At 36.2% G+C, this 21,882-nt stretch overlaps 1 protein-coding gene across 9 annotated transcripts in view; it reads left to right on the forward strand.

Moving 5' to 3' along the window:
- Positions 1-21,882, forward strand: part of ADGRL3 (adhesion G protein-coupled receptor L3) — a 730,953-nt gene that overhangs the window by 629,399 nt on the left and 79,672 nt on the right. For all 9 annotated transcript variants that reach the window (XM_072940759.1, XM_072940764.1, XM_072940768.1 and 6 more), the window contains 2 exons: positions 17,116-17,325; positions 19,776-19,996. In XM_072940759.1, the coding sequence (XP_072796860.1) occupies positions 17,116-17,325; positions 19,776-19,996 (431 nt within the window). The remainder of the gene's footprint in view (positions 1-17,115; positions 17,326-19,775; positions 19,997-21,882) is intronic.

Consider the following 21,882-nt stretch of genomic DNA (forward strand, 5'->3'; position numbering starts at 1 on the left):
CATTTTGTGTATATTTCCCTGTGCTATACACTGTAATCTTGTTTATCTATTCTACAATTTTGAAATCCCAGTCTATCCCTTCCCACCCTCTACCCCCCTGGTAACCACAAGTCTGTATTCTCTGTCCATGAGTCTTTAGATTCCACATATGAGCGATCTCATATGGTATTTTTCTTTCTCTTTCTGGCTTACTTCACTTAGAATGACATTCTCCAGGAGCATCCATGTTGCTGCAAATGGCGTTATGTTGTCGGTTTTTATGGCTGAGTAGTATTCCATTGTATAAATATACCACTTCTTCTTTATCCAGTCACCTGTTGATGGACATTTAGGCTGTTTCCATGTTTTGGCTATTGTAAATAGTGCTGCTATGAACATTGGGGTGCAGGTGTCATCCTGAAGTAGATTTCCTTCCGGGTACAAGCCCAAGAGTGGGATTCCTGGGTCATATGGTAAGTCTATTCCTAGTCTTTTGAGGAATCTCCACACTGTTTTCCATAGTGGCTGCACCAAACTGCATTCCCACCAGCAGTGTAGGAGGGTTCCCCTTTCTCCACAGCCTCTCCAGCATTTGTCATTTGTGGATTTTTGAATGACGGCCATTCTGACTGGTGTGAGGTGATACCTCATTGTAGTTTTGATTTGCATTTCTCTGATAATTAGTGATATTGAACATTTTTTCATGTGCTTTTTGATCATTTGTATGTCTTCCTTGGAGAATTGCTTGTTCAGGTCTTCTGCCCATTTTTGGATTGGGTTGTTTATTTTTTTCTTATTGAGTCCTATGAACTGCTTATATATTTTGGAGATCAAGCCTTTGTCGGTTTCACTTGCAAAAATTTTCTCCCATTCCGTAGGTTTTCTTCTTGTTTTATTTCTGGTTTCCTTTGCTCTGCAGAAGCTTGTAAGTTTCATTAGGTCCCATTTGTTTATTCTTGCTTTTATTTCTTCTAGGAGAAAATTTTTGAAATGTATGTCAGATAATGTTTTGCCTATGTTTTCCTCTAGGAGGTTTATTGTATCTTGTCTTATGTTTAAGTCTTTAATCCATTTTGAGTTGATTTTTGTATATGGTGTAAGGGTGTGTTCTAGCTTCATTGTTTTACATGCTGCTGTCCAGTTTTCCCAACACCATTTGCTGAAGAGACTGTCTTTATTCCATTGTTTATTCTTGCCTCCATTGTCGAAGATGAGTTAACCAAAGTTTTGTGGGTTCATTTCTGGGTTCTCTATTCTGTTCCATTGGTCTGTATGTCTGTTTTGGTACCAATACCATGCTGTCTTGATGACTGTAGCTCTGTAGTATTGTCTGAAGTCTGGGAGAGTTATTCCTCCAGCCTCTTTCTTTCTCTTCAGTAATGCTTTAGCAATTCTAGGTCTTTGATAGTTCCATATAAATTTTATTATGATTTGTTCTAGTTCTGTGAAATATGTCCTGGGTAATTGGATGGGGATTGCAATAAATCTGTAGATTGTCTTGGGCAGTGTGACCATTTTAACAATATTGATTCTTCCAATCCAAGAGCATGGAATATCTTTCCATTTTTTAAAGTCTTCTTTAATTTCCTTCATCAATGGTTTATAGTTTTCTGTGTATAATTCTTTCACCTCCTTGGTTAGATTTATTCCCAGACATTTTATTACTTTGGGTGCTATTTTAAAGGGGATTGTTTCTTTACTTTCTTTTTCTGTTGATTTATCGTTAGTGTAAAGAAATGCAACTGATTTTTGAACGTTAATTTTGTAACCTGCTACCTTGCTGAATTCTTCAATCAGCTCTAGTAGCTTTTGTGTGGACCTTTTAGGGTTTTCTATATATAGTAACATGTTGTCAGCATATAATGACACTTTTACCTCTTCTTTTCCAATTTGGATCGCTTTTATTTCTTTCTCTTGCCTGATTGCTGTGGCTAGGACTTCCAGGACTATATTGAATAGGAGTGGTGATAGTGGGCATCCTTGTCTTGTCCCAGATTTTAGTGGGAAGCTTTTGAGTTTTTCACCATTGAGTACTATGCTGGCTGTAGGTTTGTCATATATAGTTTTTATTATGTTGAGATGTGTTCCCTCTATACCCACTTTGGCTAGAGTTTTTATCATAAATGGGTGTTGAATTTTATCAAATGCTTTTTCTGCATCAATTGAGATGATCATGTGGTTTTTGTCCTTTCTCTTATTGATGTGATGTATTACATTGATTGATTTGCGTATGTTGAACCAGCTTTGTGTCCCTGGGATGAACCCCACTTGGTCATGATGTATAATCTTTTTTATGTGTTGTTGGATTCTAGTTGCTAAAATTTTGGTGAGGATTTTGGCATCTATGTTCATCAGTGATATTGGCCTATAATTCTCTTTTTTTGTAGTGTCTTTGCCTGGTTTTGGTATCAGGGTGATGGTGGCTTCATAGAATGAGTTTGGGAGTATTCCCTCCTTTTCAATGGTCTGGAAGAGTTTGAGAAGGACTGGTATGAGTTCTTCTTTGTATGTTTGGTAGAGTTCCCCAGTGAAGCTGTCCGGTCCTGGACTTTTATTTGTAGGGAGGTTTTTAATTGCTATTTCTATTTCCTTTCTAGTGATCGGATTGTTCAAGTGTTCAGTTTCTTGTTGATTCACTTTTGGTGGGCAGTATGTTTCCAGAAACTTGTCCATCTCCTCTAGGTTATTCAGTTTGGTTCCATATAGTTTTTCATAATATTCTCGTATGATATTCTGTATTTCTATTTTGTTTGTTGTAATTTCTCCATTTTCCTTTCTTATTTTGCTAATTTGTGCTCTCTCTTTTTTCTTCTTTGTGAGTTTGGCCAGAGGTTTGTCGATTTTATTTACTTTTTCAAAAAACCAGCTTTTGGTTTGGTTGATTTTTCCTATGGTCTTGTTAATCTCTATTGTATTTAATTCCTCTCTGATCTTTATAATTTCCATCCTTCTGCTGCTTTTTGGGGCTTTTTGTTGTTCTTTTTCTAATTGATTCAGTTGGTGGGTTAACTCGTTTATTTGAGATTGTTCTTCTTTTTTGAGAAAGGCCTGTATCGCTATAAACTTCCCTCTTAGCACTGCCTTTGCTGTGCCCCATAGGTTTTGAGTGGTTGTGCTTTCATTATCATTTGTCTCTAGGTATTTTTTAATTTCAGCTTTGATTTCCTCATTGATCCATTGTTTTTTCAATAACATATTGTTTAATCTCCATGCTTTTCTTTTTTCCTCCTTTGTTTCTCTGTTGTTGATTTCCAGTTTCATGGCATTGTGGTCAGTAAAGATGCTTGAGATAATTTCTATCTTCTTAAATTTGTTGAGGTTTCTTTTGTGTCCAAGTACATGATCGATCCTGGAAAATGTTCCATGTGCACTTGAAAAGAATGTATATTCTATTTTTGGGGGGTGTAATGCTCTGAAAATATCCACCAAATCTAGTTTTTCTATTGTAGTATTTAATTTCTCTGTTGCCTTGTTTATTTTCTGTCTGGAAGATCTGTATAGTGATGTTAATGCAGTGTTAAGATCTCCAACTATGATTGTATTCCCATCAATATCGCCCTTTATCTCTGTTAGTAATTCTTGTATGTACTTAGGTGCTCCTATATTGGGTGCATATATATTAACGAGTGTAATGTCTTCATCTTGTATCACTCCTTTAATCATTATAAAATGTCCCTCTTTATCTTTCTTTATGGCCTTTGTTTTAAAGTCTATTTTGTCTGAAATCAGTACTGCAACAACTGCTTTTTTGGCTTTTCCATTTGCATGGAATATCCTTTTCCATCCTTTCACTCTCAATCTATATGTGTCCTTCTCCCTAAAGTGGGTCTCTTGTATGCAGCATATTGAAGGTTCTTGCTTTATTATCCAGTCTGCCACTCTATGTCTTTTGACTGGAGCATTTAGTCCATTAACATTTACAGTAATTAATGATAGATGTGTGTTTATTGCCATTTTGAACTTATCTTTGCAGTTGAATTGGTATTATCCTCTTTGTTCCTTTCTTCTTCCTTTTGTGGTTTGGTAATTTTCCTTTGTATTATCATGGATTTTATTTAATTTTTGTGACTCCCTTGTAAATTTTTGACTTGTGGTTATCCTTTTTTGTAAATCTATTAACCTATACCTGTTTCTATTAAACTGATAATAACATGATCTCAAACCCATCCTACTGTTAAAAAAATTTTAAAAAGAAAGAAAAAAAAATTCTATATTTCCCTGCCTCCCTCTCCCACTCTCAGTGATTTGTATGTCTTCTTTTATAATTTCGTGTTTTCTTTATTTGTAATTCATGAGTTATCACCTTTCCAGTTGTGAGTTTCTCATTTCTGTAGCATCCTGCTGCTTTTGTATTTAGAATAGCCCTTTCAATATTTCTTTTAGCATGGGTTTAGTGTTGCCAAACTCCTGCAGCTTTTTTTTGTCTGTGAAACTCTTTATTTCTCCTTCTATCCTAAAGGATAGCCTTGCTGGATAAAGTATCCTAGGCTGCATCTTTTTTTCATTCAGGGCTTTGAATATATCTTGCCACTCCCTTCTGGCCTGTAGTGGTTGTGTAGAGAAATCAGCTGAGAGCCTTATGGGGGTTCCCTTGTAATCCACTCTTTGCTTTTCTCTTGCTGCCTTTGGAATCATTTCTTTATCCTTGACTCTGGCCATCTTGGTCATGATATGTCTTGGTGTGGGTCTATTTGGATTCTTCCTGTTTGGGACCCTCTGAGCTTCCTGTACTTGGATATCTGATTCCTTCTTTAAGTTTGGGAAGTTTTCAGTCATGATTTCTTCAAAAACCTTTTCAATCCCCTTTGATCTTTCTTCCCCTTCTGGGACCCCTATTATGCGAAGATTGGGACGCTTTATATTATCCCATAGGTCCCTTATGCTATTATCATTATTTTTTATTTGCTTATCTTATAGTTCTTCTGAATGGGTGCTTTCTATTGCCCTGTCTTCTAGATCACTAATTCGTTCCTCTGCATTAACTAGTCAGCTTTGCACAGCTATTAGATCATTCCTCATCTCTGTCAATGAGTTTACCTATTCTGCTTGGCTCTTCTTTATAGCTTCAATTTCATTTTTGACATATTTTATTTCTCTAAGCACTATCTCTTTTAATTCCTTCAGCAGTTTGATCACTCCTTTTTTGAAATCTTGATCTAGTAGGCTATCGATGTCTATTTCATTGATCTTTCTTTCTTTCAGGGGATTCCTCTTGTTCTTTTATATGGAAAGGTTTCTCTGCTTCTTCATCTTACTCATACCTCTCTGGCACTGTGGTTTATGGAGTATTAGTTGTCTATTTTGGATCTTAAGGATTTTATCTATCTAATGCCTATTTAGGAATAGAACTTAGGGGGAAAAAAAGAAAGAAATAATAAGAGAGAGAGAGAAAGATTTTTAAAAGAATGGAGAAAGAGGGTTTGAAACAGTGTATAATGAATAATAGAAGAGCGAGTTGAAGCAGAGTATTAATCGGGTTGAGATGTCTTTTTAAAACCTTTAAAAAAAAAAAGAAAAAGAAAGGGGTGGGGAGATGAATAGATGTATTTGAAGCCTGTGTCTAATCAATAACAGGACATCAAAACCCAGGAGAAATAGAAATGAATTAAGAAGTAAAAATTAAGAGAGTAATTGAAAATAGAACAGGTAAAAACAGATTTAAGAACAAAACAAAAAACAAACAAACAAACAAACAAAAAAAGGGGTTGTCGGTGTTCTCCTGGAGTCTGTGTGCTTTTAATGTGAAGTCCTTCTGTCTTCGTCCTGTTTTGGAAGCTCAGCTTGTTTTCATAGGCCCTCCGTTGGCGCCCACTTCTGTGCTGCTCCCAGCACCTGTCGGCTAGCAGATCGCGCCTCCTCCTAACACGGGGTCAGATGCAGATCTCCTCTGCTGTGGGTGGGCGGGTCACTGCCCCTCCGATGCCGCAGTGAGATGTTGCAGACCGGCCAGGCAGGAGGGCGGGTCATGCCCCCTCCCAGCACCTCTGTCAGGGGCTGTGTTCTTGCCCGACAGGCGGGGGGGCCGCTCTCCCTCTGCCTGCGCCACCGGTAGCTCCGCTGCTCTGTGCGGCTGCTCGCTCTGCGCCGGCGCTCCGCCCTGGCCGCGCTCCGCGGGTGGGCTCGGGGAAGACCGAGGGGCAGCCTCGTCCCTGCTCTGAGCCAAGAGCCAGCTGCTTCTTTGTTTTTGTGGAGCAAGTTCTCTGGGGGACCAGAATGGAAGGATCCTATCTGCCCAGGGCTGTAGGCCCGTCTCAGTCTGGCCCTTGAGGCTGCTAAGCCCTTCGGTGCGGATGCAGGTTTCGCCTCTGCCCCCGCCTGGGTGCTAAGCGCCGGAGAATATGGCGGCTCTGCCTGGGCCCCGCCTCTCTTCCCCTGAAAAGTTTCCGAGGGTTTGCAGAGATGAAGGTATGCACCCTTCCCCCGAGAGCACATCAACCTTGCTGTTTTACGGAGGGCCCAGGTTGTTCTGTCCTGTACACCCACAGCCCCGGCGCCCAGCCCCTTGCAGTCCCCCGGAGCTGCCTCCGTGCAGCCGCCCCCGTCCTCCGCCCGGCTGTGCAGCCTGGCCCTGCCCGCCGCTGCCGGCCCGCGTCTCAGGCTGGGTGTCCGGGGGACGCTCTGTGCCCGTTTAACTTAGTTCTGTCAGACAAGGGCTGCTCTGTACAGATCCGAGCCTTGGAGGCTCCCCCTCCGTCCCGCTGGCCTCTCAATTGGAGAGGGGAGATCCAGCGAGCGAGCGCCAGTCCTCCTTTGCCGCTCCCTCCCCGCGGGACCCGTCCTGCGCTGCTTTGCCTTTTGTTCTTTCTTTTTTCCTTTTCTCCTACCAGATTTTTGGCGTCTTTATCTTTTGAAGAGGGAGATGTTCTGTCGGAGTTCCGCAGGTGCTCTGGTTGGCTGAGTGAGTCTGTAGATGTGGATCTTGGTGTATTTGTGGGAGAGGGTGACTTACAAGCGTCCTTCTACTCCGCCATCTTGCCTCTTCCTCCTACTTGATGTGTTTAATAACTGTACTCTATTTGTTTTGGATCACAAAATGTTATACTTTTTTTTTTTAAACATTCAGACTATTCTGTGGTTGTTTTTCTTGTTTCCTGGTCTATTTCATTCCACTGTGTCCAGTAAATAAAGTAATAGAGCTAGAGAACTACTGGGCTCTGAAGGAATTAGGCTAGGATTTTCCAAGCCGTTATTTATATGGCTTTCTAAGCTAGGCAATAAGGTCAACTTGTATATAAGATTTTAAAAGCATGTGAGCAAAAATATGGCTGAACTGAACCACTTTTCCTACCTTGTTATAGAGAATTCAAGGGATTGCCCGTTTACTTTGTATATCCTTACAGTGTGAGCATTACAGTTTGAAGTTCTATGGTTGGTTACTTGCTGATTTAAAAATCCGATCATGGAACTTTTAAGATATTAATTTTGTAAAACATCAATGTTAGCTCAAGTTATTGAGTCGAGGCTGTGAGATAATTGTCTACAAGGTTACTATGTAGAAAAACCCCCCCTCTGTTTAAATGCAATAAATTTACTCACGAGAATGGAAAAAAGAAATCCTAATAACCATCCTCTTTTTCTGTTTCCTAAAATTGTTCTATCTAAGAAAACCAAATGATAATGGAATAATGGAGTAAATATGGGATGTACATGCTTGTGTACATGAGGTTACATATTTGTATTTCCATTCTGTCTTATTCAGTACGTGACACATAGTAGGCAGCCAGCAAATACTGTTAGGATGTGCCAAATTTTATTAGGTGTTTTTGGCTTGGTGTAGTTTCTGTTTACTTGATTTTTATAATCTAGTCATGCAAACTTACTTTCTTTGTTAAGCCTAGTTCAATTTGTCTCTATTTTAACTTTTCTTTCTCATTGTGGTAAATTTATCTTTTCTTACATGTCAAAGGAAATGGCTGTAGGAGAAGAATAATATATAAATGACAACAATAAACATATCTAGGTAATTCAATTCTGACATTTCTGTGGTTCCCTTTCGTCATACTTCAGCTCCTCTACCCCGTTCCCCACATCAACTAACTCCTTTAGAAGTGCTTTCAGAAATTGTGTGTGTTAATGAAAACAGTATTAGGAGAAATTAACTATTTTGTCTGAGACTCAGAAAGTTTGCTGAATGATCCTTAGTAAATTATATTTTAACAAAACCACTGAGTTTAATCGTTGTATTCAAAGGATAGTCAAGAAATTCTCACCCATGAAAGCCTAGCTCTGTTTATTTCTTAGGAGCTTAGTGTAAGTGGGTCAACAAGGAAAATTTAGGAGAGGATCTGTGGTCCTCTCCACTGTTAGTGATATCAAGAGCACAGAGTATTTGCTAGGTTAGGGTGATCAATTTCTTAGAGAGCCAACTGGGAAACAGCAGAACCAGATCAAAAAATAGACTTGGTATGTAGTAAGTGATTATGCCCCTGTAGCCTCTTCAGAGTTCATCAGACAGATTTGGAGAAATATATAAATGTGTTTTACTGTGATCTTTTTCTCCATTCTCATCTGTCATAATTTCAAAATTAGAGGAAGACTTTTTTTTGTCTCACACTTTGGAAATAATGATTTTACAGAAGGTCAGTATTTGAATATCTTGCCTATGGCCAGCTCCAGTGATAGCCATCTTCAAGGCACATATCTTGGGAGACTGTCTCTTTCCATTTCTAGAAAGTTAAAAGGCTCAGTAAGTATTTCTACGCATTTTTGAGGAAACTGAAAAGGACCTCATAATTTCATTATGAAACTTCATTATCATAGGTAAGCAAATCACATCCGTTTTTAGCAGCCCTGTCTACAAGGTATACAGGACATTTCGTAGGTAAGAACTGCTCATTTTCTTTTGTAAGTTTATAAGCTGAATGTAACTTTCCGTAAGTTACATTTGCACTGTCAAATACGCATATAGATGAGCAAAGTCTACTTTATATCTGGACAAGGTGTCAGAACAGTCTTTTGTCTTTTCTGAAGTTTCGTAAAAATCTTTATGGAAATCGAGAAGATGATTTGAAGCTTCATTTTTCAAATCAAAATACATAAGAGTTGGGGAAACATTTCTTTGGTATTATTCAACACATCACTTGATACACTGTGGAAAGCATGATCTGAAAGTAAGATCTGAGAGAATCAGTTCTATACTATAAAGAGTCTACTCTATAAAGAATAAACATTGGTTATCAAAATTTCCCCTTTTGTTTACACACAGGACATTTGAGTTGCATCTTCTGAATCAAGAAAATTAACTGTACTCAGGTGCATAGATAAATCAAGGGATTAAAACTATAAGGCATGTTAATTCTTGTGGAATATTCAAACTTGTTCCATGACCATTAATTTCAACTGAATATTGGTGCCTTTTGGGGGGAAATTAACCAAAAAAAGAAATCTATTTATCTTACAAAAACTTGCATGTCATCCTAGATTTGTGAGATTCATCCTCCATATGCACATTCACACAATCTTTTCTCTTATGCTTGTCCCAAATTCATTTCTTCATTTTGTCCAATGTGTTCTCTTTTGGCTCTCTAATCTAATTTCATGTGTCCTTTCATGTAACTTTAAAATGACACAGTTGTTTAGCCTTCTCTTTCAGTATTGTCATGTTACTGTATTACATTTGTTCTCAGTTTCATCAGTGAACACTTTAAAAAAGTTGTCACAATATTCGCAGTATTAAAAATTAAATTAGCACAATTTTGATACAAAGTATAACAGTTAATCCAAAGTCAAAGAGGAACTCAGGATCACAAGGCACTGAAGTTGCATACTTAAGTTTCATCACTCAGAGTGATGCAATAATGGATGATCCTTCACTGGGAACTGCAAATCATGGTTGCCAAAACAGTAGTCAGGGGAAAGAACAGCAGTCACTAAGGAAGGTAGATAATCAGTACAACAGACATTTGATGCTAAAAACAGTGTTGCTTCCAGCCTCTATTTCTAGCTTGTCATATGGATTTTGGAATTCTGAACCTATCTCTGGTCTCTGGAATTTTTCGTGTCTTGGAGAGGACTTTTCCAGGATGCAAAAATTTAGTGCTAAAATTAGGACACTCCTGAGCAAACCTAGACAGTTGGTCACCCTACCACTAATCCTGTCATATCTACTGCATACTAGTTGAACGATTTGACATAAATTACTTATTTTCTGTGCTTCAGTTTCTTCATTTGTAAATTGGAGATAATAATAGTACCATATCTTAGTGTTTTGTAGGACTAAGTGACTACCCTAATAAACTAAATAAGCACTTCTAATAGAATCTGACATTTTAAAAGTTATGTCTTAGCTATCATCATCATCATCATTGTCACCATCTTCATCACTATACTTAACTCAGAAACACTAAGGACGAAATTTTCTGTCTGCCTAGCTTCATTTCCCATTTCCTACCCTCATTCCAGACACTCCTAAAGTCTTTTTTCTTATACTGCATGATTATTTCATTTACTTAAAAAACTTCTAATTGGTCAATAATTCCTTTTTGTTTATCAACTTTAATCTACTTTTTTAAAACTTACATCTGCATTTAACTCTCAACTACTTATAAGAGACTTAATTGCCGCATTTCCTACAATTTCATTTTGTTTACTTCATTAAAGTAGTTATGGATCTGGTTCACCAAATATGATGAGATTTATTTTTCTTAAGTCAAAGCAAGAACATTTCAAATAATTTAGAGTATATATGCTGTGCTTCTGAAACCAAAGAGATTTTCTGAACAAGTTCTATTGAATCCAAAGGACAGTTGGCTATGATTATTTTTGTGTGCTGTTACTTGCCAGTGTCTTAGCCATTAAAGCCTGAAAATATTTGGGTTTTTTTCAGTTTGATACAAATTTGAAAATTATTGCTGAGGGTTTTTTTTTTTTTTGGGCTGATTTACTATAAAAATTGTAAGAAATGCAGTTATATTATTCTTACTGTGTTACTCAACTTTGACCTTCACTCTATTCTGCAAAGGAAATCCTGATTTCCTCAGACCATTAAGCCCTTTATTTTTCCAAGCATTTGTGGGTGACCTTTGTGTTTGATGATCTGTTAGAGCAATGTGAGGAACTTATTTCACAGAGTTCTTACCACATTTATCAGAAAATAGGCCTTTCATTACCCTACTGGCTTCAGTGAAATCCATGAGTCAAAGCAATGCCTTATGCTGATGCGATACATTAGTACCAAAGCAAGTGCTCCTACATTTGCAAAAAAAGAAAAAAAAAAACTCATTTTAACTATGTTACAGGTATTTCAGAACAAGATATGTTTAAGAGGCAATTTAAAAATCGTATCATTCATTATGCCTTTAACTAATCTGAACATTAAAATAGTACATTTTTATACAGAAAGTAAAACAGGTTCTTGAAAACTACTGATCTACAGTTAATAATTATTACAGGATGATTGTTCAAGCAGTGTCTGGAAAATGCAACAGTCTGAAAATATAAAAAAGAGAAAAAACATCAGAGAGGTTCAAAATTAGTTTGTAAAGCTTGTGTCCCATCTGGAAGCACTTATGCAATTAAAATGAAAGAAATTTCAAAATCTGTTTCTCCATCTTGTTTGCTGACTTGGTTTTTGAACAATAAAGTTAGAAATATCAAGATTTCCATAAAGGTCTTATTGAGCTGTTTTTAAGTCATAGGGCAAAAGTCACATTTCCCTATTCCATGAATTTGGACCTAGTTTCATTAAATGTACCTACTGGTATATTTGAGAGTTTTAAATATTGACAGAATGACTTTCACAAAACATCGTTGCTTAAGCCATCTTTTTTCCTTCAGTGTAGTACGCTTCCCTTTTGTGGTATTTAAATTACTCGGTGACCCCCACATTGATAGGACAAAACAGATTTATTGAGGTAAAAATAAAAGGAAAAATTAGGAACTTTCTAATAGCTGGCATTTCATGTATGAATATAATTTTTATAGAAAGCTCAAAAACAATTATTGATTTCATAAAAATTTCTTTCTAGAGTGGACAGAATCAGTGAATTTCTTGAAAGTATATTCTGAGGAATCATTCTGTCATTCTGCTTCCAGATTTTTCTCTCACAGCTCCCCATTTTCTCTTAAGAAATTAATTTCCTTGAAGTTTTTGATACTTTTGTTTATTTTTTACTTTTGGTGAGTTTTTCAAGCATTCTTGATAACAAATAGTTTATGTGGAGTACACACAATGGGAAAATTAATATATATATAAATATAATAAATATATAAATGTATGAATATAAATCTGTATAATTTAGTAAATATATATTTATATGTAAGTATATATGAAGAAAGAAATATATATAAATATATTTATATATCTTTCTTTCCTACCTGATTTGTCTTTTTGTTACAACTTAAGGAAGAATATATAGGTGAAATTGAGTCCCTCTGTGTTTTATTATTTAAATGTCATAATCACAATTATACAATAATGAAGGTAGAATTCAGATTCTAAAGTTGAAATCTGCCCCCTTCAGATGCTGTGGGCATATTGTGGCCTTAATTTATCAATAACACAAATATTATTAATAGTGTAAACTAAGCTGACTATGTTATAAAGCAAAATTAGGTAATTCATTAGTTGCTTGGAATAATGTTTGGTGTCCCTGGTTAAAATAACATTTTTATTTATTTTTGCTGCAGTTATTATTTTTCTAATCAACCCTGTAACATTCATACAGACTTTTGATTATTTAAATGAAGTCTGTTCTTAAACATGAAAAAAATCCATAAATGTTTTTAGGTTAAAGTAGCCAATAACAAAGAAACATTGACTTCCATAGTTTCACATATATTGTCTTAATTATTCATCACAATAATCTGAAGCCTCAGTTATTTTATCTCTATGTATATGAAGTTTCTGATACTCAGAAGGGTAAGTGGTTTGTTCAAGGTGACAATTACAAATTTGGAGTGACAAGGTTAAAGCCACATCTTTAGACTCTGAGACTTACTCTACAGTCCTCTTACTCCTCTGCATAGTTTTACCTCCATTGTCGTAATTGTTTGACATCTGCTGTTTCAACATATTTAAGACATTATGGTATAGCAACCTTCGCAGTCTCCACCTCTAATTTTCTTTATCTTTTACTCAAGACTTTAGAGCAGGTGATTTATGAACCAAAGAGTCCCAAAGATTGAGGTGGGCAGCATGATACAATTTTTTGTTTATAATCTAAATCCATTTTATAATTCACAGTAATTAAAGAGAGATTCAGTTGACACCTTAATTGTACATCCACTCTATGATAGACAGCTTTCTAGGACCCAGGGGTACATTGGTGATCAGAAGAGATGAAACAACTTATTCACTTGGAATGTACTTTCTGACAGGGGTGACAGACAATAAACAAAAAGTGTTAATAAAATATATAGTCTGGATAAATGTTAAAGAGAAAAATAATTCAGGAATAGTAATAGAGAGTCAGAAAGAGTAAATGACATTCGCAATTTTAGATAGAGTGATTCAGAAAAACTCTGTAAGAGGGTGACATTTGAATGAAGTACTGAAGTTGGGTAGAAAGTAAGCCACGCAGCTATCTTTTGGAAGAGCATTCTGGACTGAGGGAACATCAAAAGCAAAGCCTCTGAGGCTGGAATGTGCTTGACATATTCAAAGACCAGAGGAGGCCAACTGGGGCAGAGTGAACTGAATGAGGGGGAGAATAGGAAGTGCTTCCACAGGAGTGCGCACGTTAGAGCTTTGTAAAGACTTTGGTTTTTACTTTCATTGAGATGGGAGACATTGGATACTTCCATCAGTGAGTCTTATTTTCTGGCTTATACTTAGAAAGAATCTCTCAGTCTTGTTGAATGTAGAGGAAAGGAGAATGAGCGTCAAAGTAGGAAAATTGATTAGGAGGCTATTGAAGAAAATCAGGTAGCTCTAACTAATTTGGTGCAATTGAGGTGACAAATAGCTCTCAGATAGAGGACAGGCCCTACAAGATTTCTTGATGGATTAACAGTAGTGTATGAAAGAGAGAATTCAATATGACTCTTACGTTCCTGGCCAGAACACTTCAAAGAATGAAGTTGCTGTTTACTGAAATGAAGAAACAGAAGGAAGAGTAGATTTTGGGGTTTGGGAAGAGAAACAGGATAAGATAAGGGGCTCAGTTTTGAAATGTAATATTTGACATTGATATTTTATAAAATCCAGTAAAGATTAAATAGTTACTAAAGCAATACCCACATGAGAGGTTCAGCTCTAAAGCATTTGATCTAAGTGGAGCAAGATTATTATAACCATTCAAACACAGTTATTTCTTTAGTATTTTTTATGTGTCAAGCCCAGTACTAAGAGCTGGGATATGATATTAATAAAATTTAAGATTGAGTGGCTCTCAAGTCACATGATGTTACACATGTTTATATCATAGGTAATTGAGTTACATAGTGATCACAGACATGGCACCTTGAAAACAGGAATACTTGATCCATTATCACATTGTTACAGCTATACCTAGGAGTTTTTTTGTTTTGTTTTGTTTTGTTTTACCTAGGAGTTTTATTCAGTTGGCCGTCCTCTCGCAGGGGTTTGGTTTTTATCGTGGGTTGGCCTCCTGAAAGTTTGGTTATAACAGACTATTAAAAAGAAGGCTATCATCACAACTCTTACTGGCATTAATGTCCATTGTTCTTTTTCTCCATCTTATTGATGAAATTCAAGTGATAAGTTGTATTTGATTACAGTATAGCATATACAAGGTGATTGGTGTTTACGTTTTCTGAGCTAGACAATAATACCTGAAAGGTGATTACTAATTAATCATTAGACCTTTTGTTTTGTTGTTTGAGCAGTATGTACCTTTTGTACTGATGTTTTGACATTTGGTGTTCTTCTGTTAGTAACTCTGAATGGGGTTTTTAAAAGGCCTACAAAGGTACTGAGTAAAGTAGATACATTTCTTTGGGGGAGGGGTAGAGAAGGTGATTAGGTTTGTTTGTTTGTTTGTTTGTTTTAATGGGCGTACTGGGGATTGAACCCAGGATCTCATGCATGCTAAGCAGGCACTCTACAACTGAGCTATACCCTCCCTCACTAAATTTCTAATAATGCAGCTACCAAAAACGGCAGTTTTTTGGATTATTCTTCTTTTTCTTTTTTCTGTTCTTTTTTTCCTTTTTTTTTTTTTTTTAGTGCTTTAGGTCTTCAGCATACATTTGAGAATGTATTATACTTTGCCATTCTGGAAAACTGCTGTGCTGAATGTTGGCGCTTGATACTCAATTACAGCATCTTTCCTTTGAGTCAAAGAGGAGAGCAAATAGCCCTCTGTTCAGGGAACCGGGTAGCACTAACCCTCTCCACTCTCCACTAGTAAAAGTAATTTTAAGCTATCAGAGACCCAACACTACTTTAGCAGTATCCCCTGGAGAACAAAGCAGTTAAAACAAAATTTCATGTAGTTTTCTTTCATGATTTGAGCTCCTTCTGAGAAATACATGTAGAGTTATGCAGGAATATTTCAAAACTGATTCACTGACAGTGTCCTAGCAGAGCTCTTTATCAAATAACAGCTGTGAAGTCACATCTGGCAGTATCAGGTTACAGCATGGTGGCTCACTTGTGAGAAGAATTTTCACATTCAGGATAATCTTTGTATGGAATTTGTATAAAACATAAAAGCACAGAGTTTGAATAAAAACAAAAATAGAAAACCTGGCTATTTATGTATTTTTAAGGTGAGCTAACAGTGTGGAAGACAACTGTATGTAGTATAACTTCCATCCTAAAACAAAAATCAACATGTGTGATCTATACAGTTGGAAAAGATGTCAATTAGAAACACGTCTCTTTGTTTTTAACTAAAAAATCTCCCTTGCACACATTACATTTTTACTACTCATGCCTATGTACCTAAAAATCAATGTCATTGATTTGTGTTTTTTTACAATTTTACATAAGTAGATCATACTGTATAGATATATTTGCCACTTGCATTCTTTAAAAAAATCTAAAAATAGATTTTTAAGAAGTATCCATGTTTGTGACTGTAAATCTAGAACACCGATTTTCTACTACTCTTTAGAAGATCATTCCATAATTCAACCATTATTTATTTATTCTTCTACTGATGGAAGTTAGGTCTTTAAGACTTTTCAAGAAACCTAGAAAGAAAAGAGGAATTGATAATCATAGCCAATTTCTCACCTCTGCTACAACATCTTGGCGCACCAATGTGTTGAGCCACCATAAATTCTAAAGCCTCAAAGAAGTGGTTTTAGATGGAGCCAAACTATCATAGGGTAGGAATAGAGTTTTGAATCTTAGGACAAAGACAGAAATGAGACAGGGGACAAACCAAGGAACATGGCAGGTATGGAACTCACAGTACTATTTTAACAGAACCAAAACATGCAGTTTCAGGACAGAAGTTTTCCTGAGCATATTTCTTTTCCATAGCTCTCCTGTGTGTTTTATGCTGCTATAGGGTATAGAAATTCTGAATGCTTATCTTCTGTCTCTGTATAACAGGCTGTATTCATGCAGCACCCTTCAAGGGCCTCTCCTTAAGCCATTCAATATGAATATAAATCCAGTGAATATCTCCATTCTTTTAAATTGTCCACTAAATAAGTGATATAACATCTGTGGCTGTTCATCAGAATTAACTGAGCATCTTTATAAAATTTGGTCCTTATATGAACTCAACCTTGAAAATTTTGATAAAGGATTCATAAGACAGAGGAATTGTAATTCTTTACAAAAATCCCTCAGTGCTTCAAAAAGCATTTCAGTTGAGATGCCACTCCCCTAAGTATATAGCTTAATTTTAAAAATAGCATATTCCCTAGTTGCAGTTGTCAAAAAATTGACCTTAGAAAGTGATATGGGGTAAAGAAACAAAAAGGTTTACCTTGAAGTTTTGACCAGAATTAAGGTGATTTGCTTCAACTATTTATATACTGAAAATGTACACAGCTAAGAAAGGTGCAAACACTACTGACAAACTGATTTATAACTCACAGAAAAGATAAAATGCTCTACCTGTAGACTAGAAAACCCAAATAAGTAAGTTATTTATTGCACGTGTGGAGGATATTTAATACATTATTAAAATCATGCCTCATGAATCCAGGCCCTTATAAAACTTTGCAGTTGGTTACGTATAATTGCAACTTAAAGCTTTTCTGTTGTGTTTCCAGCACAGTGATGCAGTCCATGACCTTCTTCTGGATGTGATCACGTGGGTTGGAATTTTGCTGTCCCTTGTTTGTCTCCTGATTTGCATCTTCACATTCTGTTTCTTCCGTGGGCTCCAGAGTGACCGTAACACCATCCATAAGAACCTCTGCATCAGCCTTTTTGTAGCAGAACTGCTCTTCCTGATTGGGATCAACCGAACCGACCAACCAGTAAGCAGCCTACGTTAACATTAGAAAAAAATGTCTTCACTTTCAGCTTTCCAATCAAAATATTGTTACTTGAAAGTATCATCTCTTCAAGTCATCTAAGATAGTTACTGAGTTTCAGATCTTACTCAGTTTTCCCTTTTTCATGTCCCACTGTCATAAAGAAGTAATGCCTTTGTGGATGTATGAATGCACATTTCTTCAGAAACTCTGTTCATAAGCTTGCCTTTCTAAAGAACTTGTTTCTTCATTAGTATTTTTTTCTTTAACTTTTAATCACAGAGCTGAATATTGAGGAAAGCTAAACAAATCATTTGGGGAATGGAGGAGTATCTTGTCTAACATGTAACTGCTATTTTCTGAAGTTTATAATATACTTTAAAAATGGATGTTATATTAAAAACTGCATTTTTAAAGTGAGTTTTTCTAATTGACATGTTTTGGAAAATCATTCAAACTGTATGTCATTTTTATAATTTGTAAACTCTTCCCAAATTTTATTTTACGCTTTTTATTTTCTCAAGTTCTGTTCACATCTTTAAGTGCCAACTTCACACTTTACTACTAACTACATTTAGCCATATCAGTAAAGGGAGGGAGGGAGGGAGGGAGAGAGAGAAGGGAGAGGGGAAAAGGGGAAAAAAGGAATAGCACTAGCCAATTGTTCTTGGTAAAACCAGACAGAAAATATTAATGGCAGATAGTATCTGATATAGTAAACAGACTCTATGCCCACTTAGAATTTTTGTGAAGCTCTTTCTACTTACTTAAGATTCATGCAGATAGCACGAGTTTGTTCTCATGACTAAAACCGCAAATGAAAACTTTAATTTTTTAGAAGACTTGTAAGCATAATAAATAATTCATTCACTTAATGCTGTTCTCTGGTATGTGTCCATATGTATAAAGTACTTTACAATAAATGTGCAGTTGGATTCATGTTTATGATTACACATTCATGATTAGTGGCTTTAAAGGGTACAATTATGGTGATTATACTTTTAATTGGTTATCATATACAAATGTGACAGCTTTTCCCATAAATGCTTACAGATGAATAAGCAATCAAAGTGCACATTCTTTCTCCAAAAAAGTAAAGCCTTCAGATAACAAAAATTAATAGCTGAAGTTCTAACGCAAGAAATGGAAAACTGTTATTTTCCAAGGAGAAATCATTTCTTTTTTTTTTTTTTAAGGAGAAATCATTTCATTCTCTTTTTAACCTGTGGTTCAAATGCTCTGTGATTTCTTTTCATTTAGGAACCTTATTCTTATTTCTGTTTCCTGATGTTGCATGTGGTATGGTGAGCTTCACCAAATATTGCAGACTGCGCAGAACCAATTTCTGACAAGTAGTAGAATAAAGAACAATGATTGGTAGGAAAAACTTGGGTAGAGCAGCCCAGCCCAACTTGTCTTTACTCTTACTGCTGGATGGGTGTCTTCCTGCCTCTTATATGGCTTTCTCTCTCTAGCCCCTTTGACACTTGACTTCTTCATCTCCCCTTCGCTGTCATCTCTCTAACCCAAGGAAATAGACCTGCTCTTTGTCTCGTTTCTCAAGGATCATACTCATCGTTGAATCCATACTAATCTGATAATTTCTATACATTTGTTACTTTTTTCTAGTTTTAACTATAAAGGTTAGTTAGGACTTACTAAAAAAAAAAAAATGAAGACTCCCCACCACCCAGAGGAGTGAGAACTCCAGGAACTGACAAAAAAAAATTAGTATGTGGTCAGCTGAAACTTGGAGTATCTTAGAAAAATGTGCTGAAGTAAGGACTGGCTGCCTGTTTTGCCCAAGCTTGTCTAGACCAACATTTGGTACAATAACAAAAAATGAGAGAACGAAGGGACTTTTGGAATACTTTATTTTAACCAGATCTACTTTTACATCTATGCAATGTGAACTTTCCAGTGCCACCTTAACTTCTTTCTGAAACAAGACAGGGAAGAAATAAACAAACAGTTAATAATAATGAATTAATAATCTCACTATAAAATACTGTAATTATTGTATTATTTAATTTTAAGCGCTTTTATTCTCCTTAATTTTAATGTTCCTCTTTCATTTACAGTTGAAGAACTTAAAATTTTAGTAAACACATGATTATGGCCAAGAAAAAAAATTCATGGGATCTATTTCAAAACTTTTAGACTAGGCTCAGTAATAATTATCAATAGGCTCTTATTAGAACTTTTTCCTAAAGTTATTGTAATGCTCTGCAGTTATCCATAGCCATTATTAATAAAATATTAAATATAGTTTTCCAAGATAGTTTATATTAAATTACTTTTTAATATCTAAATTTTGAGAATCGTGTCACAATTGTTCTTTCATAGACTTGTTTTCTTACTGCAGACTTGATAAATGTTTACTTTAACGTTATGGTAGTTGACAATATTTCACTTGGTAGTTATTTGACTAAGTCACGTGTCCCTTTCCCCAGATTGCTTGTGCAGTTTTTGCTGCCCTCTTACATTTCTTCTTCTTGGCGGCTTTCACCTGGATGTTCCTGGAGGGAGTGCAGCTCTATATCATGCTGGTGGAAGTTTTTGAGAGTGAACATTCACGGAGGAAATACTTTTACCTGGTCGGCTACGGGATGCCCGCGCTCATTGTGGCTGTGTCAGCTGCGGTAGACTACAGGAGTTACGGAACAGATAAAGTGTGAGTTTATGTTTTCTTTCCTTTTTCCCTCTCTTTTTAAATCCAGTTGAAATAAAAGCTTTGGATTTTCTCAGAAGCTAAGTTCTTTATATCACCTCACAGCAGTATACTATAGAACTGGGAAAGCAAATAGGGATAATTCAGTTCATGAGTTGCACTTCTGTTATGATGTAAAAAGGGAAAAAGTATTCCTAATATTCCATATCTACATCACAGCCTTCAGTAATTATTAAGAGATGATAACTTTTATGTCTTTCAGAGCATTGAGACATTTGCCAAATGAAAAACTAGCTCTATTAAAGATGTGTAATCAGAGGACAATATAGTCCCTAATGTTAATGGCTTCTCTTCTTCATGACATGTCAATTCCAGTCACTAGAAAGTAATTTATATCATTAACAGGAAGATAGACGATTGGGGCAGGGGCAGCTTGTGTTTTCCTTTTTTTTCCCCCTAGGTGGCTATTGAAATATAAAGATGAATTTTATTTTCAGCATACTTTCAAATTGGTGAGACACCCATAGAGATGTTCAGCATCCTGGAAAGGAATTCAGTGGAAAATATTTTTGTAATTCACATCAATATAACGATTGGGATCCCAAGAATGAATGAGAGTTGCAATAGAAGAAAAATTAGAAAGAAGACCAAGATAGACCTCTGATGAATACTCCCATTTAGGACAGAGATTAAGCAGGGAAAATAAAAGTAGAAAAAGAAAAGAGGTGACCAGAGCCTTAAAAGAGAACCAAGAGGAAAGTGAGAAGAAAGTTTAAAGATGGTGTTTTGTGTCCAGGATAATTCATGTAAGATAGGCAAGGAGGAAAAATCCCTTGTCCTTTGCCACAACTTTTTGACAAAGTACTGGAAGCAGGAGCCCAATTGGAAGATGCAAAACAAAATCAGTGGCAAGAAAGTAGAGTCTTCAACTATTATCCACAGCCTGAGAAAGTCTGATTGAGAAACAGTGAAAATATTATTAACTCATGGTAATAGTAATGAAGAAGGATGTTTTAAAATAAAGTCCCCAGAATGTCTAGGATAGGAAGAATCAAGTTGGTAAGTGGAGATTAGTAAAGAGAAAGTATCTTCTGCCTCATTTGTATTCAGTGTATGTAGGCTGAATGAAAGGAAGAGGTCCTGGGGGATAGAAAGGCATAAGATTAGACGTAAGATGAAAAAAGCCTTGATTTAGTACTGAAAGTGGCCTTAGAATTCACCTAGTCCAAGGCATTAATTTTACAGATGAAAAAAATCAAGGACCAGGTGAATTAATTGCCTTGCCCATAGTGATAGAGGTAGATAGTGGCATATGTGTGATAAAATAAGTCAGGCTTATTTCCACTAAACCAGGATATTTTTGAGATAGTAAAATGACCCCTGTCTTCTGAGGTGTGAAGGAAATAGCAGATAAGATAAATTTCGAAGTGGAGGAATTTTTCCATTGAGTAGGAGATGCTGATTTGTGCTGAGTGAATAGGTGAGGTCACGTTGAGAGGACAGGAGATTTGAAAAGCTTTGAAATGAGCACTGTGGAAAATGTGTTAAGGAGCCAATTAGACATCAATGAAAAGATTTCCAAGCTGTAGTGAAGGCTCAGATGAGGTTAGATAACATCAATTTGTACAGAAGTTAAGAAGCCAAATTTCATGACTTTCCACCACCAGCAATCAGCAGCCTGAATATGCTGGCAATAAAACAGCTCACTTCCCGGAAGAGCAGACTCATGAGGAGGGAATGACAAGAGGACTCCAGAGTTACCGGGAGCATAGTTACGGTAGATTATGCGTAGGTGTAGAAACACCAACAGTACAATTAAAAGAGGACTGTCTCACTTCTGTCAGATTTTTTTCTTGAGTACAGTGGCAGCCTGTATAAAGCCATTTGTC

This window comes from Vicugna pacos, chromosome 2 (assembly GCF_048564905.1).
Source record: "Vicugna pacos chromosome 2, VicPac4, whole genome shotgun sequence".
Lineage (NCBI taxonomy): Eukaryota > Metazoa > Chordata > Mammalia > Artiodactyla > Camelidae > Vicugna > Vicugna pacos.